The sequence below is a fragment of the Sus scrofa genome, chromosome 10, assembly GCF_054392235.1.
Source record: "Sus scrofa isolate SSC_HxYL_T2T_F1_AM1 chromosome 10, Sscrofa_HxYL_maternal_Yorkshire_Landrace_v2.0, whole genome shotgun sequence".
NCBI classification, from domain to species: Eukaryota; Metazoa; Chordata; class Mammalia; order Artiodactyla; family Suidae; genus Sus; species Sus scrofa.
This window is the reverse complement of record NC_139392.1, coordinates 20,248,068-20,266,742: the sequence shown is the minus strand read 5'-3', so window position 1 is coordinate 20,266,742 and position 18,675 is coordinate 20,248,068. Positions and strand designations below refer to the sequence as shown.

Below are 18,675 nucleotides of genomic sequence, written 5' to 3'. Positions count from 1 at the left end.
GTTGGCCAGAACTCAGTCATAGGCCCCAGCATCTCTATCTGCGCGAGAGCGTAGGAATTACACTTTATGTGCTCAGAGAGAGAGGAGACAAACTGGACTACCCAATCTCCACCATTGTCAAGCTCCGTGACACGAATCCCTAGCACCACCGAGGAAGGCGGCACTAAGACACCCGTGCGTTTATCACAGAGTTCCACCTGGCCTAAAAATTCGGTGGGAATGGCCTAATATTTGGCTCATACAATCTCATCAGGACCTGGGGATAACTGTACCAGACAGGCAGGAAAGTACCTGACAAATCCAGTTCTTCTGAGAGTTCCTTTATGTCTAGATGCTTATGCTTTGTACCATTTGATCTGCCTCCCTGAGTACAGCTGCTTTAACTGGCGATGGTTACATAACCAAAAAATGATCCTTCTCCACAGGCCTACAAAAGAGAGGCCTATGAGGTTGTCCATTGCAAGAGCTCTGCTCAACAGAAGCACCCTCTACTCAATACTGACAAATAACCAAAGCAGACTTTCCTCTCTTCTTCCTTGGGAATTTTATTTTTATTTTTTAATTATTATTATTATTGTTTTTGCTTTTTAGGGCCACACTTGCGGCACATGGAGGTTCCCAGGGTGGGGGTCAAACCAGAGCTAAAGCTGCCAGCCTACAGCCACAGCCACCATAACACCAGATCTGAGCCATGTCTGTGACCTACACCCCAGCTCACGGCAACGCCGGATCCTTAACCCACTGAGTGAGGCCAGGGATCGAACCTGCAACCTCATGATTCCTAGTCGGATTCGTTTCTGCTGCGCCACAACGGCAACTCCTTCCTTGGGAGTTTTAAAGGGAGACATACAGAGAGGGATGCAGATGAGAGGGAGATGGAAGAGGACTAACAGAAGAAAGCAGGAAGCAGACTCAGAAGGCATCAGAAGCCATGAGTAAGCAGAAGCAAAGGGATAGGAGACACACAGTAGAGGTTAAATTAGTCAGCAGGAAAGTAGGAAGAAGAATCTGGAAGAGGGGGAATGAAGAATACGAGTAAAATCACCAGGATGTTCGGCTACCAGAGTTGACGTGGAGTCACAGAGCAACTGCTGAAATACTAGAGTCCTGTTTCCCCGTCATGGCACAAAATGTTGTTCCAGTGCCTCAAGGGGCTTGAATGCCACTGCAGTACGTTTTTTGCTTGTTCCTTATAAATATAAGAAATAATTACTGTTTATGTCACTTATTTCCAAATAGATCCTTATGATACACCTGCATTAACTGAGAAAATCTGAAGATGATTTGGCAACGTGAAAGAGCGCCACCAACGCAACGAAGAGCGGAAGCCAGATTTCCAAACGTGCCTGTGGCCATCTAAGCACACAGTACTGCTTCTTGGGTTTGTGTTCCCTTGAACTTCCAAAGTTAATGAAAATGCTCCCACAAACTGTCCTGCCATGCATTTGCATTCAGTCTTCCACATTTAATAATGCTGAGTTGTCAAATGAAACCAACATGTGATTTCCTATGTTAAAGAGAACTAGGAGTTCCCATCGTGGCGCAGTGGTTAACGAAGCTGACTAGGAACCATGAGGTTGCGGGTTCGGTCCCTGCCCTTGCTCAGTGGGTTAACGATCCGGCGTTGCCGTGAGCTGTGGTGTAGACTGCAGACGCAGCTCGGATCCTGAGTTGCTGTGGCTCTGGCGTAGGCCGGTGGCTACAGCTCCGATTCGACCCCTAGCCTGGGAACCTCCATATGCCGCGGGAGCGGCCCAAGAAATAGCAAAAAGACAAAAAAAAAAAAGAGAACTAGTTGAGGCTGCAGAAGTATGAACTTAGAAGCCACAGAGGGTACACACCCAGAGGCCACAGGAATTACGTGCCCGGCGGCCCCAGAAAGTACACTTCCTGAGACCACCAATACTCAGGGGGCCTCTGGCTCCCAGTTTTTGGAGACCTACAGCAAAATTGGCACCTGATCTAGACGATACAGTAAATGCAACAAATACCTACAATCCAAAGTCAAGCAAAGCTGACCTCCAAAAATATAAAATACAAAAAGGGTCTTCTTTATCAAAACAGGGCAACCAAGTACCCTGAAGAGGGCTGCCTGAACCCAAGTGCTACTTCTCTGTCACGGTGCCATTTCACTAATGATCTTCTACAGTTTACTGGGGTACCCAGAGCCCCGCACCCTTGGTGCTGCCCTCCAATGCAATCACACCAATACATGCATGCACTCTGCTAAGATTAACGGCGGAACTACAGCCATTCCAGACTCCTGAATGCCACCCTGAAGCCATAAAAATGAACTTCATCACAAGTCTGATCTCACTCCATGACAACAATATCATATTCTGAAAGCACATAACAATTTGAGTTGAAAGTAGCGGGGGTGTAAGGTAATAATATGTATGCATTTCCTTACATATGCATAGCATATTTCTGGAGTGACCCTAGAAATTAGCACTTTAGTTGCTAATAGTTTGGAGGGGTTTTGAATGGCTAGTGGAGGGACTTTTCTCTGTACTCGGTTCTCTTCACATTTTTAACCATGTGAACATACTATGTATTCAAACATGTTTTTAAAAAAATTTTAGTTCTCCTTCCTGATTTTTCTCTTCATATCCTGTAATTGTTTAAGATCTACCTTTCTCTCTCTCTCAAATCTTACTTCTCCCTTTAACTTCTTTTTTTTTTTTTTTTTCTGTCTTTTTGCCATTTCTAGGGCCGCTCTTGCGGGCACATGGAGGTTCCCAAACTAAGGGTCAAATTGGAGCTGTAGCCGCCCGCCTCCACCACAGCCACAGCAACACTAGATCCAAGCTGTGTCTGCGGCCTACACCACAGCTCATGGCAACGCCGGATCGTTAACCCACTGAGCAAGGCCAGGGATGGAACCCGCAACCTCATGGTTCCTAGTGGGATTCGTTAACCACTGCGCCACGACGGGAACTCCCTCCCTTTAACATCTTTAACAAACTTTTCTTCCAATCTCAGTTGGAATGAGTTTCTGTCTTTGTTCCAGCTGCTATAACAAAAATGTCATAAACTGAATGCTTATAAACAACATGTATTTATTTCTCACAGTTGGAGGTTAGGAAGTTCACGATATGGTGCAGGCAGATCTGGTGTCTGGAGAGAACCCGCTTCCAAGACAGCCGTCTTCTGCTGTAACCTCACGTCGAGGAAGGGAGGAGGCAGCTCTCGGGTCTCTTTTACGAGGCCACGAATCTCAATCCCGGGGGTTCCACCCTCATGACATAATCACCTCCCCACCCCCAAATACTATCACACGGGGGATAAAGATTTCAACATGCAAAATCCTGGGGGGATACAAACATTCAGAGCACAGCAGTTTCTTATTTACCTCCTCCTCCTCCTGTCAGAATTCAATTATGGAGATGGAGATACCCTATCTCCCAACAACAACAATAAAAATCTTCCTCTTTAGGAAAAGGTAAAAAAGAACTTGGGCTTACAGGATTTATTTTTTGGGCATTCTAGGACAAGAATAAAGATTTATTTATTTATTTATTTATTTTGGTTATGCCCACAGCACGTGGAAGTTCCCGGGCCAGGGATAGAACCTACACCACAGCTGTAACCAGTGCCACAGCCATGACAATGGTGGATCCTTAACCTGCTGAGCCACAAGGGAACTCTGGGGATAATCCGGGATAAAGTCATTTTTTTTTTTTAAAGGCCACACCTGCAGCATATGGAAGTTCCCAGACTAGGGGTTGAATTGGCACCATGGTCCATGGCCTACACCACAGCTTGTGGCTACACCAGATCCTTACCCCACTGCGTGAGTTTACCCATGAACTCATGGATACTGGTTAAGTTCCTTAACTGCTGAGCCACAACGGGAACTCCCGGGATAAAATCTTTGAACAATTCCACATGAATAATTTTAGCCCTGGTGCAAAAGTAACGTCACATCACAAACAACCCAAATTTTCAAAATTAGGACAGATATCAAATTATGGTATAGTCACACAATGGAATGCCTTGAAGCCATTAAAAATGATGATATAAATTTATAAAATGTTAATCAAGGACAACGTATTCGAGTATAAGCAAAAGTTTTAAAGATGAAAGAACTCAGGGAAAAATATCCATGAGCACTCTCTGAAAAAAAAAATTAACAAGAGAGGAGTTGCCATCGTGGCTCAGTGGTTAACAAATCCAACTAGGAGCCATGAGGTTGTGAGTTCGATCCCTGGCCTTGCTCAGTGGGCTAAGGGTCCGGTGTTACCATGAGCTGTGGTGTAGGTGGCAGACGTGGCTCGGATCCCAAATTGCTGTGGCTGTGGCGTAGGCTGGTGGCTACAGCTCCGATTAGACCCCTAGCCTGGGAACCTCCATATGCCACAGGAGTGGCCCTCAAAAAGCAAAAAGCCAAAAAAAAAAAAGAAAGAAAGAAAGAAAAGAAAAGAAATTAACAAGAGAATCTAGATAACAGAAATAAATCAAAATAAAGAGCTCAAGGAGTTCCCACTGAGGCTCAGAGGGTTAAGAACCCTACATAGTATCCATGAGGATGAGGGGGGTTAAGGATCCAGCATTGCCTCAGGCTGTGGTGTAGGTCACAGATGTAGCTCGGATCTACTGTTGTGGCGGCTGTGGCATAGGCCTCAGGTGCCGTCCAATTCAACCCCTTGCCTGGGAACCTCCATATGCTGCATATACGGCCATAAAAAGAAGAAAAAAAAAGTATACCTGAAATAAACTAGCAGGTTGAAGGAGAAAAAAGTAGAAGGAATTTTGAAAGTGCTACCACATTTACCTTCTACAGCAGGGAGTCAACTGACCCTTGTATATTTGAATGAGTAGTTTAAAAAAAAAAAAAACACATACATGCAACGATTACAACCTCTTAATGTTTTTCTTGCAATCTTTTCTGAATATAAAATAAGTAATGTCTCTCATGGCTAACAAACACTGAGATTCCACAATTTCTTCAATTTAAATTAATGTTTTTCTTGTGTTTATATTTTATTTTTAGAAAGCATGATCATTGTGATCTTATTTTTATAAGAATAGTCGCTTGCTACATTCATTTAGTAAGTATTTATTGGTCATCTACTACGTGCCAAACTCAGATCTAGGTGATGAAATACAGCAGTGAACAAAACAGACAGAATCTCCTGCCCTGGGAGTTCCCGTTGTGGCTCAGTGGTAACAAACCCAACTGGTATCCATGAATTCGATCCTTGGCCTCGCTCAGTGGGTTAAAGATCTGGCCTTGCCATGAGCTGTGGTGTAGGTTGCAGACGTGGCTTGGATCTGGCATTGCTGTGGCTGTGGTGCAGGCCAGCAGCTGTAGCTCCGATTCAAGCCCTAGCCTGGGAACCTCCACATGCCTCAAGTGTGGCCCTAAAGAGCAAAAAAAAAAAAAATCATAGTTCATCAAAAGAGCTATTACAAACAAATCAATCTTTTACAAAGCAGCTAGAAAGTGAGATGGTGAAATAAGATATAAACCACTCTTTAAAAATATTTTTATGTGCAATTGTGAAATATTTCAGATAAAAGTACCGAAAAAAAAATTGAAGACAGCCATATATCCAATACCAAGATTTAATAGAAGTAAATATTTTGCCACATTTAAGCAGCCAAAGTTCCACTGTCCATCTCTTCTCCCTCCATTTCAGATATAACCACTATTTGGATAATGTTTATCACTCTCATGCATGTATCTGTCTAAGCAAACAATAGCCTATCAATTTGTGTGTTTAAAATTTACACACATGGTATCATAGTGTTCACTTCTTTTTGATTTTTTTGTTTGTTTGTTTGTCTTTTGGGGCTGCACCCTCGGCATCTGGAGGTTTCCAGGCTAGGGGTGGAATCAGAGCTGCAGCTGCCGGCCTCCACCACAGCCACAACAACACCAGATCCGAGCTGCACCTGCAACCTACACCACAGCTCTGGCAATGCCGGATCCCAGACCCAGAGTGAGGCCAGGGATCGAACCTGCATCCTCATGGATACTAGTTGGGCTTATTTCAGCTGCGCCACAACAGGAACTCCCCCTTTGGCAATATTTTTAACTTAACATTGTTTTGGGACTTTATCAAAGGTACACATGCAGTCTTAGTTCATCCTAGACTTCATTTGCATGTGAGAAGTATCGCTGTTTGAACAAACCCCAGTTTTTATAATTCACTCCCTATCAAGGACTCTGTGGGTCCAACAATGCCATTCCTCTTTTATAATACACTTTCCATTCCACAAATGCAGACCCATTTACCTCTGTAGTTTTTCAAAAGCTCTTAGAGTGATGTTAAGCTTTTTCAGATGATTGTTTGGGGAAACTGTCCATGCAATTTCTCCGCCGGCACTCACACTTTTCACTACATGATAAAAATAAACTGTGAAATGTTGTATTAATGTCTCTTCAAAAGTAGTGCCAAATGTGAAGAAGTGGAAGTAATATTTATGGCACCTCTGGTCCTCTTAGGAAGAATTATTTCTAATCCGTTATAAAAAGGTTTTTTATTACGTACTTCTTACTGAATTTTGGGCAAGACCTAATACACTCAAGGTTCTTGTCAAATGCTTAAGAAACTTGAGTCTCCTTATCAGTAAAACAGATGAATACAAGGTGGTGTGTTCCCAGAGACTCATGCTGAGTTGAGATGAAAGCAGTCAAAAGAGTCTCCACTTTAGCAAGAGGATACCTGGGGCTGCTGGACTGGGTAAAGTTTGCCTAAAAACTAAGAAAACAAGAAAAAATTAGGAGAAAATGGAGTTCCCATCATGGCTCAGCGGAAAGGAACCTAACTAGCATCCATGAGGACGAAGGTTCAATCTCTGGCCTTGCTCAGTGGGTTAAGGATCTGGCATTGCTGTGAGCTGTGGTGTAGGTCCCAGACTCAGCTTGGATCTGGCATTGCTGAGGCTGTGGTGTAGGCCGGCAGCTATAGCTCCAATTCCACCCCTAGCCTGGGAACCTCCATATGCTGAGGGTTTGGCCCTAAAAAGACACACACGCACAAAAAAAAAAAAAAAAAAAAAAAAAAAAAACAGAAGAAATCTCTTATAGATGACGCTGGTGTAAAGTAAACACAGAATAGTCTGGGATACTAATAATAAGGTCCCTCTGCAAAGGCACTGAGGCTTAGGAATGGCATAGATGGATGCAGTTAGAGAAATGGACAGACCAGCCCTTTTACACCAGGATTGGACCCTACATCATCTTAGCTTACCAAATTCTTGAGTATCAGTCTGCTCTGGAATTGATTAAAATGGAGTGTTTCAAAATATAGATGCTGATCTAAACTTATATACTTTTCAAAATTCACTCATGTTTTTTTCATTTCGATACTCCTAACACTCTTGTGGCTTAAGTGGTACAAGTGTTTCTTCAAATTTATAAATAAGGAAAGTGAAATAAAAAGAGGTGGCCTATTTTAAAAAATCATTGATAGAGCCAGCAACTGACTCTACCGACTTTTAGTGTACTTTTAGTGTTAGAAGCAAAAAAGGAAAGGACATCAGAGTTCCTGTCATGGCTCAGTGGTTAACAAATCCGACTAGGAACCATGAGGTTGTGGGTTCAATCCCTGGCCTTGCTCAGTGGGTTAAGGATCCGGCGTTGCCATGAGCTGTGGTGTAGGTTGCAGATGAGGCTTGGATCCGGAGTTGCTGTGGCTGTGGTGTAGGCCAGTGGCTATAGCTCCAATTCAACCCCTAGCCTGGAAACCTCCATATGCCATGGGAGCGGCCCTAGAGAAGGCAAAAAGACAAAAAAAAAAAAAAAAAAAGAAAGAAAGAAAAGAAAAAGAAAGAACATCAATTACAAAAGACTAGATACATTTGTGAATAAGATTAGAGCTATTTTCAAATTAAATTTGTCAGCTACATGTACATGGAAAAATTAGTGTCCTTACTTTATAGGCATTTATTATGGAGTATGCTTTATTGTTTACCAAACTAGCTTTATTCAGGGTAACAAATTTATTCTATTAAAACTACTCTTATGACTTTTGTTTGTTTCCAAAAATTAAATCCATACTCAAAAGGACTGTTTCCAAAAATTAAATCCATACTCACTTAACTTATTTTTTTCTAATTTCTAAATGCCTGAAAGAAAAAGTAGTCAAAAAAAATAGATGGCATAAATTTCACATACTAAAGCTAAGATCGTTAATATATAAAAAGATAAATTACTGAATGGGAAAAATGAGGAAAGGTCATGAATTGCCAGTTTAAATAGATGGAAATACAAATTGTTTTTTTGTTTATTTTTGCTTTTTAGGGCCGCACGGGCGGCATATGGAGGTTCCCAGGCTTGGGGGCTAATGGGAGCTACAGCTGCTGGCCTACACCACAGCCACAGCCACACAGGATCCAAGCCACATCTGCCACCTTCACTGCAGCTCACAACAACGTCGGATCCTTAACCCACTGAGCAAGGCTAGGGATAGAACCTCATGGTTCTCAGTCGGATTCATTTCCACTGCACCACAATGGGAACTCTACAAATTGTCTTTGGACATACAAAAAGATGTCCAAAATTAGGGAAGTAAAAATTAACCCTGAGTTCCTAATTTTCACATATCAGACTGGAAAAAGTCCTAAAGTTTGATATTGAAACTGTACGAGGGAGTAGAGAAACAAGCATGCTCCCATAACGATGTGAGAAACTATACTGTCAAGATAGCAACACCTAACCAAAAATATTCCTGCATTTTGACATATTTCCAAGAATTTACCCTAGAGAAAAAGTCTTAATTTTGCAAAACAACATGCATGCTCAGATATTTTTTGCAACATGGACTATTACAGAAAAAGCCTAAAAACAATCTAAATATCCATCAATGAGTGATTAATTCTATATATTTTGATTCATCCACAAAATGCATTTAGAAGCTCTTAATGTACTAAAAAAGAATAATCACCGAGATACATTTATAAGTGAAAAAAGCAAAGTACATAGTGGTTTAATAGTAATAATAGCTCACCACTTACAGTAAAAAATACACAAACATTCTGCAACTCAATGTTACAAAACCAAGCAATCCAGTTTAAAAATGGGAAAAGGATTTAATAGGCATTTTTTTCCAAAGAAGATGTAAAAACAGCCAATAAGGACATGAAAATATGCTCAACCTCATTAATCATTAGGGAAATGCAAATCAAAACCACAAGACTCCACTTTTGACCCATTGGGATGGTTATTTAAAAAAACAGAACAAGTCTAGGTGAGGATCTGACTAGGAACTCTGTGCTGTGCTGGCGGGAATGTGAAATGGTACAGCCACTGCGGAAAACACTACAGTGGTTTCTCAAAAAATTAAACAGAGACAACCAAAGAATTAAAAGCAGGGATTCGAAAGGGTAGTTGTATATTAACGCTCATGGTAACATTATTCAAGCAGCCAGAAGCCGGAAACAGCCCAAATGTCCACGGACAAATGGATGGATAAACAAAATGGGTTCTATATGCACACAGGGGAACAATATTCGGCCCAAAGGGATGGAGTTCTAGGAGTTCCCATCGTGGTGCAGCAGAAACGAATCCCACTAGGCACCATGAGGATGCGCATTCGATCCCTTGCCTCGCTCAGTGGGTTATGAATCCAGCGTTGCCATGAACTGTGGTATGGGTCGCAGATGCAGCTCGGATCCTGTGTGGCTGTGGCTGTGGTGTAGGCAGGCATCTACAGCTCCAATTCAACCCTTAGCCTGGGAACTTCCATAGGCCAGAGATGCAGCCCTACAAAGACAAAAAAAAAAAAAAAAAAAAAAAAAGGAATTCTGATACATGCTACAACATGGATGAATTTTGAAGACATTATGCTAAATGAAATAAGCCAGAAACAAAAGGACAAATATTTTATAATGCCACTTGCACAAGGTACCTAGTGTAGTCAAACTCCTGCAGACAGAAAGTAGAATTGTGGCTGCAACGAGCTAGGGAGAGGGGAGAAGGGGGAATTATTATTTAAAAGGTATGGAGTTTCAGTTTGGGAAGATAAACAAGTTCTAGAAATGGATAGGCAGTATGGGGCATGTACTTAATGTTGCTAAACTATATACTTTAAAACGGTCAGATGGCAAATTTTATGTTATGTATATTTACCACAATAAAAATACACACACACACATACACTTGTATTTGGAAGGACTATCTCTGGAAGAATGAGAGAAACATAATAAATCTTGCCTTTAGAAAAGGGACATGGACAGCCAGGTGAAGAGACCTACCTCTCACCACAGATTCTTTGTACATTTAGAATTTTACCTCATGTGTATATGTTACCCACTCAAAAATTTAATTTTCAATCACATATTAATTGAAATCTGAACATAAGAGCAGGAAAATGTATATAAGTCAAAATGTACTATATTCTATGTTTCATAGGGGGCAAAATAAAAATACCCTAAGTAATGATATTGAAAACCTGCCTCAGAGTTCCCACTGTGGCTCAGTGGGTTATGAACCTGACCAGTATCCAGAAGGATGCGGGTGTGATCCCCGGCCTTGCTCAGTGGGTTAAGGATCCGGTGTTGCTGTGAGCTGTGGTGTAGGTGACAGACATGGCTCGGATCTGGTGTTGCTGTGGCTGTGGTGTAGGCTGGCAGCTGCAGCTCCAATGGACCCCTAGCCTGGGAACCTCCATATGCCACACGAACAGCCCTAAAAAGAAAGAAAGAAAGGAGAAAAAAAGAAAAAAAAAAACCTCCCTTGATGTTTTTCAAGATGCAACCTTCAAAAACAACAACCTTCAAAAACTTCCAAACATGGAAAAGAAATGAAAAAGACCATAAAATATCAAAACACAGCACACAGATATAAGTAAAAAGTTCTTATGAGAGTACAATATAACTATGCTAATCCAGATTAAATTGAGGAAAACAACTCTAAATTATTTACTTTAAGAATATAAAGCAGGAGTTCCCGTCGTGGCGCAGTGGTTAATGAATCTGCCTAGGAACCATGAGGTTGCAGGTTCGATCCCTGCCCTTGCTCAGTGGGTTAAGGATCCGGCGTTGCCGTGAGCTGTGGTGTAGGTCGCAGACGCGGCTCAGATCCCGCGTTGCTGTGGCTCTGGCGTAGGCTGGCAGCTACAGCTCTGATTCAACCCCTACCTGGGAACCTCCATATGCCGCGGAAGCGGCCCCAGAAAAAGGCAAAAAGACAAAAAAAAAAAAAAAAAAAAAAAAAAAAAGAATATAAAGCAGAATAATAATACTAGCTAATATTGTTCTAGGCTTTTAAATCCCAAACTAATTTGTCCCAAGTTAATATTGTTCTAAGAACTTTAAAAATGTCCATAGACAAGAGTGATTCTCAAACTTCTGGTCTCAAAACCTTTACTCAAAAATTATTCAGAGCCAGAGTTCCTGTCGTGGTGCATTGGAAACGAATCTGACCAGGAACCATGAGGTTTCAGGTTCGATCCCAGGTCTTGCTCAGCGGGTCAAGGATGCAGCGTTGCCGTGAGCTGTGGTGTAGGTTGCAGACTCAGCTCAGATATGACATTGCTGGGGCTGTGGTGTAGGCCAACGGCTACAGCTTCAATTAGATCCCTAGCCCGCGAAGCTCCATATGCTGAGGGTGCGGCCCTAAAAAGACAAAAAGACCAAAAAAAAAAAAATTATTCAGACCCATAAAGAGCTTTTGTTTATATGAGTTATATTGATCTATATTTACCACATTGGAATTAAACCTCAAAGTTTAAAAAATTTATTTGTAAAAATAACAATAAACCCATTATATGTTTACATAAGTAATAAAATCTTATGAAAAATAACCATATCTTCCAAAACAGAACATAAATTTAATTGGAAGAATGGCCCTGTTTCACATGTTTGTAAATCTCCTTAATGTCTGGCATAACAGAAGACAGCTGGATTCTCATTTCTGGTTCTGCATTCAATCTGTTATGACATCACACATCGTGCAGTTTTGAAAAACTCCAACACACACTTGTGAAAAAGAAAATAGCAAATACTGTCTTAGCTTTATTATGAAAATAGTTTAGATTTCACAGATCCCTGAAGGGGTCCTGGGGATACACAGGGGTCTCCAAACCATTTTGAGAACTACTGACATCAGTTCTATGTAGAGAATCTAGAAACTAAGGCACAGAGAGAATAAATAAGTTACAGTCACAAGTGAGGAAGGAACCCAGAAAGTCTGATTCCAGTCCCCAGAGTTGCGCCTCGAGCCAGGAGGAGAGCAGGAGGGTCGGTTTCATAACACTTTACAGCAGAATAAATAAAAGGCCCACTGGCTCCCTGGAGTCACGACACCAGACCTCTGCTCTACCTAATAGAATAAAAATTTTAATTAAATCTTTCAGTTCATGGAGTTCCTGTCGTGGCGCAGTGGTTAACGAATCCGACTAGGAACCATGAGGTTGCGGGTTCAATCCATGCCCTTGCTCAGTGGGTTAAGGATCCGGCATTGCCGTGAGCTGTTGTGTAGGTCACAGACGCAGCTTGGATGCTGCATTGATGTGGCTCTGGCATAGGCCGGTGGCTACAGCTCCGATTAGACCCCTAGCTTGGGAACCTCCATATGCTGTGGGAGTGGCCCAAGAAATAGCAAAAAAAAAAAAACCAAAACAATCTTTCAATTCATGCAAAGCAGAGGGAAGGGGTGTTGGTCTGCCCTTCAAAGAGAAACAGCATCACTGAGAGATCAAGCAACTTAGGGCAGAAGTAGCCAAATGTCCTGGAAGCCTCTCAAGGAACAGCTCTCTCTTCCAAACTGAGCTATTAGGTCTGTCTCGGGAACTCTCAGTCCATTCAGAGTCCTCTTCACGCCACTCAATCTACACAGAATACTGCCTTCAATTCTTAACTGAAATGTTAAAAAAAAATAAAAGTAAAAAAGAGACTAGTTCTATCAGAGAGTAACCCATATAAATTGCTGGTAATTAACATAGGATTGTCCTAGCATATGATTGGAAGATAAAGCAACAGATCAGAATACACAGGCCAAATGAGACCCAATTATTGAAATGCAATACATTATAAAGTGGATCTAATAATTCAAGAAGTAAGTAACTGGAGTTCCCGTCGTGCACAGTGGTTAACCAATCTGACTAGGAACCATGAGGTTGCGGATTCGATCCCTGGGCCTTGCTCAGTGGGTTAAGGATCTGGCGTTGCAGTAACCTGTGGTGTGGGTCTCGGATGAGGCTCAGATTTGACCTGTAGCCTGGGAACTTCCATATGTGGTAGATTCGGCCCTTAAAAAAAAAAGTCTATTTAGACCTTCACTTTTAATCACATGCGAAAATAAATGCTAACTGTTTTTATAAACAGAGGAGACTGCTGAGGCTGGGAAAGCCAGGACCAGGCCTTATTCAGCATTGTATTCCCACAGCCTCTCCCAGGGCCGAGGCACAGCTGCCCCAAACAGAAGAAACTAATTTGAGTTTTATCTCTGCTGCTAGTCCATTATTCCATCTTGAGCAAGTCATTCTGCATTTCTGGCCTTCTTTTCTGATTTATTACGAGAAGAGAGCAGTGATACCAGCAGCATGAGAACACCCACAGTAAACTTTAAAGTCCTATACATATTAGCAGAAGGAATAAAGACTAGAAACTGCATTTGGCCACGTTGCTACCACTCAGATATGCTGAGCATTAATATTTGAATGCTAAAAACCTGCCAATTTTCTTGGTAGCTTTATTTTATAAAGCAGACAATTTAAGTTGTAAAAATATACACTTTTCCTCAGGGCCTCAGTAGAATTATTTTAATTCTGAATGGGAAAAAGATGCAACACTGGATCCTTAACCCACTGAGCAAGGCCAGAGATCAAACCTGCATCCTCATGGATGCTAGTCAGATTCGTTTCTGCTGAGCCATGATGGTAACTCCCATATGTATGTATTTTAAAAGCAAATTCTATTCACTCATTTAACAAATTTTACTGAATGCTAGCTATGTGTCTAGCACTAAGCTATAGCAGAGTCCATCTCATTCACAGCATTTCATCTATAGGTTAGAACAGGCAATGTGCATATATATTCTTTCCCCCGGATTATGAAGAATAAGCAACAGTATTGATCTGAAGCAAATGTCATTAGCAAAGACCTTTTTTTACAGGGCACAGGAATGAACCCTCATCTACTTTATAAATTGTATTAGCAATTTAGAATTAGAAGAAATCATTTCCAAACCTCACATCCACTGTATTATTCGACTCATGGTCAAACACTTCAAAAGCTTCTTTGATTTTTTTGTGAAATTCTGCCACTGCTATCTCTGTGAAAGGAAAAGTAAATAAAAATTAATTCACTCTAGAGATCTCAAAGAATGGAACAGACTTTTTTTTTTTTTTGCTTTTTAGGGCTGCACCCTTGGCATACAGAGGTTCCCAGGCTAGGGGTCCAGTTGGAGCTACAGTGCCAGCCTACACCACAGCCACAGCAATGCCAGATCCAAGCCACATCTGTGACCTACAACACAGCTCGGATCCTTAACCCATTGATCAAGACCAGGGATCAAACGCATATCTTCATGGATTCTAGTCGGGTAAGTTAACCACTGAGCCATGAGGGGAACTTCTGAAGCAGACATTTTTTAACTTCAGCATAAGACATAAACAAGAAAGTACCAGAGTTCCTGTCGTGGCTCAGTGGTTAATGAATCCGACTAGGACCCATGAGGTTTCGGGTTCAATCCCTGGCCTCGCTCAGTGGGTTAAGGATCCGGCGTTGCCGTGAGCTGTGGTGTAGGTCGCAGACTCAGCTTGGATCCCATGTTGCTGTGGCTCTGGCATAGGTTGGCAGCTACAGCTCTGATTTGACCCCTAGCCTGGGGACCTCCATATGCCATGGGTGTAGCCCTAGAAAATACTAAAAAAAAAAAAAAAAAAGTACCAAAGGTGCACTAATCTCAAATTGGCAGCTTACTGAGTTTCCACACAAGTATATACGCAGAGCTGAGCCACTACCCAGATCACGGTATAGAGCGTTGCTAGCACCAGCCTATCTGCTATCTCAAGTAGTCTGGGTAGATCCTAGTCTAGGAAGCAGAAGGAATCCAATGCCACGGAGACTGTGTTTCTCTAGTGTGTCCACGGGTCCTGCTTTACTCTATGCCTGAGGAGGGCTGGTGTTGGAGGGTGGGAGGCACACAAAAGAAACATGACACTCCCTTAAAGAGCATTCAAACTAGTTTCGAGACAAAAACTTACATGAAGCAATTAAAAAGTCATTTATTCGGTAAATATTGATTAAGTACCTACTATGTGCTACACGCTATTCAAAGGCTACAGTTACAGGAAAGAACAAAACAGACAAAAATTCCTGCCTCCATGGAGCTATTTATTGAGGCAAGAGGGAAATATATAATAAGCTTACACATTTCTGATAAAACCCACACAGGAAGTCAAACGATGCTGGAAAAAAAATCAAGGAAGGGCCATAAGGGGTGGTGATGTGGGGAGAACCGGTTGGTGTGACGGCTTGGGAAGGCCCGCCTTAGTGATGAGGTGACATCGGCACAGATGCGAAGGAGGAGAAAGAACCAGCCTTGGGAATATCTGCTGAGAGAACAGCAAAGCCAGCGCGGTAGGAAATACCGGTCAGAAAGGTGTGAGTTTGGGGGTGGGGACAGACGCTGCGAGGCTCTGGGGGCACAGTAAAGATAAGGGCCCTGTGCTCTGAATGAGATGAGAAACCACTGGAAGGTTCCAAGCAGCCAAGGGTGATGGCCTGGCTGCTCCGCACTTTGGCTATCACGTGACGAATACACTGAAATGGGACAGTGGGAAGCAGAGAGACCAGTTAGGAGGCTGCTGCAACATTCCAGGTGAGAGGATATTGCACTCACTGTCTGCAAAATGAACAGTTTTTCTAGAAAAACTGGAAAGGGGAGTTCCCGTCGTGGCGCAGTGGTTAACGAATCTGACTAGGAACCATGAGGTCGCGGGTTCGGTCCCTGCCCTTGCTCAGTGGGTTAAGGATTCTGCGCTGCATCGTAAGCTGTGGTGTAAGCTGGCGGCTACAGCTCTGATTAGACCCCTAGCCTCGGAACCTCCGTATGCTGTGGGAGCGACTTGGAAAAAAAAAAAAAAAAAAAAAGGACAAAAAGACAAAAAAAAAAAAAAAAACTGGAAAGGGAGAGATTAAGGATGAATTTAGATAGTTAATTTTAATTGTGATACCACCAAACTGTAGAAAATGGGGAAATTTTTAAGTCCTCATATTCCCTTTACCTTGACAGAACCACTCTTCATTTTGCTGTACTTTCCTTTCTTCATACATAGTCTTTTATATACAGTATTTAACACCTACCATTCATTCACACAACAAAATTTACTGAATGAACACATGTACCAGTTTCTGTGGCAGGTGCTCACCCACATTTACCACCAGAGAGGTTAAGTATCTCATTTTTAGAAAAAAAGAACTCGAAGCTCAGAGAGGTTAAGCAATTGGCCCAAGATCACAGAGCTACTAAATGGCAGAGCTGGACGGAACCCAGATCGTCCTCACAGGGAGGATGTTACTCTCCCCTGCTCTCTCCCCCACCTAAATGACTGCAAGCACCCAGAGTTTAAAAACTAACTCCTAACTACTTCACTCAAATGTTATATTTTTTCCATGGAGTTCTCTTGGGGCATAGTGGGTTAATAATCCAGTGTTGCCACTGCCGTGGCTTTGGGTCTCTGCTGTGGTGTGGGTTCGATTCACATGCCACGGGCAGGGTAAAAAAAAAAAAAAAAAAAATTTAACGATGATTGATAAAAATTCAATAAAAAAGAACAAATTCTTTTTTAAAAAAGAAGTTATATTTTTCCAGGTTGCCACATAACCTACATAACCTTGCATTTTTAACAGTATTAAAGGAATTAACTATTGATATTATTTCTTGTCTTTTTTTTTTTTTTTGCTGTTGTTGTTGTTGCTATTTCTTGGGCCGCTCCCACGGCATATGGAGGTTCCCAGGCTAGGGGTTGAATCGGAGCTGTAGCCACCGGCCTACGCCAGAGCCACAGCAACGCGGGATCCGAGCCGCGTCTGCAACCTACACCACAGCTCACGGCAACGCCGGACCATTAACCCACTGAGCAAGGGCAGGGACCGAACCCGCGACCTCATGGTTCCTAGTCGGATTCGTTAACCACTGCGCCACGACGGGAACTCCTGATATTATTTCTTTATTGTAATAAATGACATAGCAACAAACTTCTAATTTAATAAGCAAACACTAAATATTATCTCCGTATTTGAATTTACTGCGATGCTTAATGAATAGTGATGATTAACGCTTGTTTACCGCTTTTCGTTTCTATGCTATGAATTGTCAGTTTCTCTTCTCTGCTCATTCCTACTGGGAGCTTCCATTTTGTCTTAACAGCTCTTCAAATAACAGACTTAAGCCTATGTCATAATTACTGAAAACAATTTTCCAGGTCAGCTGTTTTGCATCTGTTTTCCTAAAATGAAAACAGTTCCATCTCCTTTGTGATTATGGAAGGAAAAAAAAAGGAAGAAGTTTACATTCAGTAAAATCCACTTCAAATCCTGCCATGCAGAGTTAACGATTCTTAATGTTGTCCTCTAATTCTTCACTCAACGATAAATTGTGAACATCTTTCATTCTCGAAAAAAATTTATACATTATCCTTTTTAGTACTGCTGGATATTCTACTATAGAACCTTACCGGAATGTATTAAACCAACTCCTTAATTGTACATACTTAGGTAGTTTCCAATTTTTCGTTGATATAATAATTCTGGGGTGAACCACTGTGCCCAGTTCATCTTGTGCATGTGTCTCATTAGCTCACTGAAATAAAATAAGTTGAATGCAATTGAATCTGTGTTGGGTATTGGGAAGGTTCTTATTAGTCCTAAGAGTACCTTGGGAAAAGCTCACTGGTTGTAACACTGCCACTGCACAAAGCTGATGTTTGCTTTTTAAACTGGAGATTATTTTTAAAAGTACTTTACCTTTTATTTTTAGGTAGTCACATCTGTTGCGATTTCTTCTCATCCTTTTTTTTTTTTTTTTTGTCTTTTTGCTATTTCTTGGGCTGCTCCTATGGCATATGGAGGTTCCCAGGCTAGGGGTCGAATCGGAGCTGTAGCCACCGGCCTACACCACAGCCACAGCAACACGGGATCCAAGCCACGTCTGCAACCTACACCGCAGCTCACGGCAATGCCGGATCGTTAACCCACTGAGCAAGGGCAGGGACCGAACCCGCAACCTCATGGTTCCTAGTCAGATTCGTTAACCGCTGCGCCACGACGGGAACTCCTCTTCTCATCCTTTAAAGTTTAGAAACGTATCCTTTGAAAACAGCACCAAAACCATCCTTTTTCTACAGGTTGGGTGAATACTCAATTCTATTTTCTTCTACAATTTAAATATGTATTTACCCTTTAGTCCATCTTAAATGTATTTTGCCATGATTCAAAGCAAGAGATTAATTTCCGGTCTTATTTTAGTCATTTCTAGTTTACTAATATGCACTTGAATTATTTCCTCCTACTTTATAATGTGTTATGTCTACGTGATAGAGCCTACTTCTATTGATCATCTAGTCCACCGATTCCATTCTGAATTGCATTTCTCCTCTTAGGTCATTGCTACCCTATTTCACTTGTGACCACTGTAATTGGGCTTCCTTTTAGGAATGCTCATTAATATTCTCACTAGTGTATTCTTTCCAAAGGAAATTTAGAAATCCACATAAAATT

General features: G+C 41.8%; 1 protein-coding gene across 4 annotated transcripts in view; it reads right to left on the bottom strand.

The window, feature by feature from the left end:
* Window positions 1-18,675, bottom strand: part of EFCAB2 (EF-hand calcium binding domain 2) — a 96,959-nt gene that overhangs the window by 46,400 nt on the left and 31,884 nt on the right. For 3 of the 4 annotated variants that reach the window (XM_084979358.1, XM_084979361.1, XM_003130566.5), the window contains exon 2: window positions 14,140-14,224. The exons of the other annotated variant lie outside the window; for it this stretch is intronic. In XM_084979358.1, coding sequence (XP_084835484.1) covers window positions 14,140-14,224 — 85 coding nt within the window. The remainder of the gene's footprint in view (window positions 1-14,139; window positions 14,225-18,675) is intronic. 4 annotated transcript variants of the gene reach the window in all.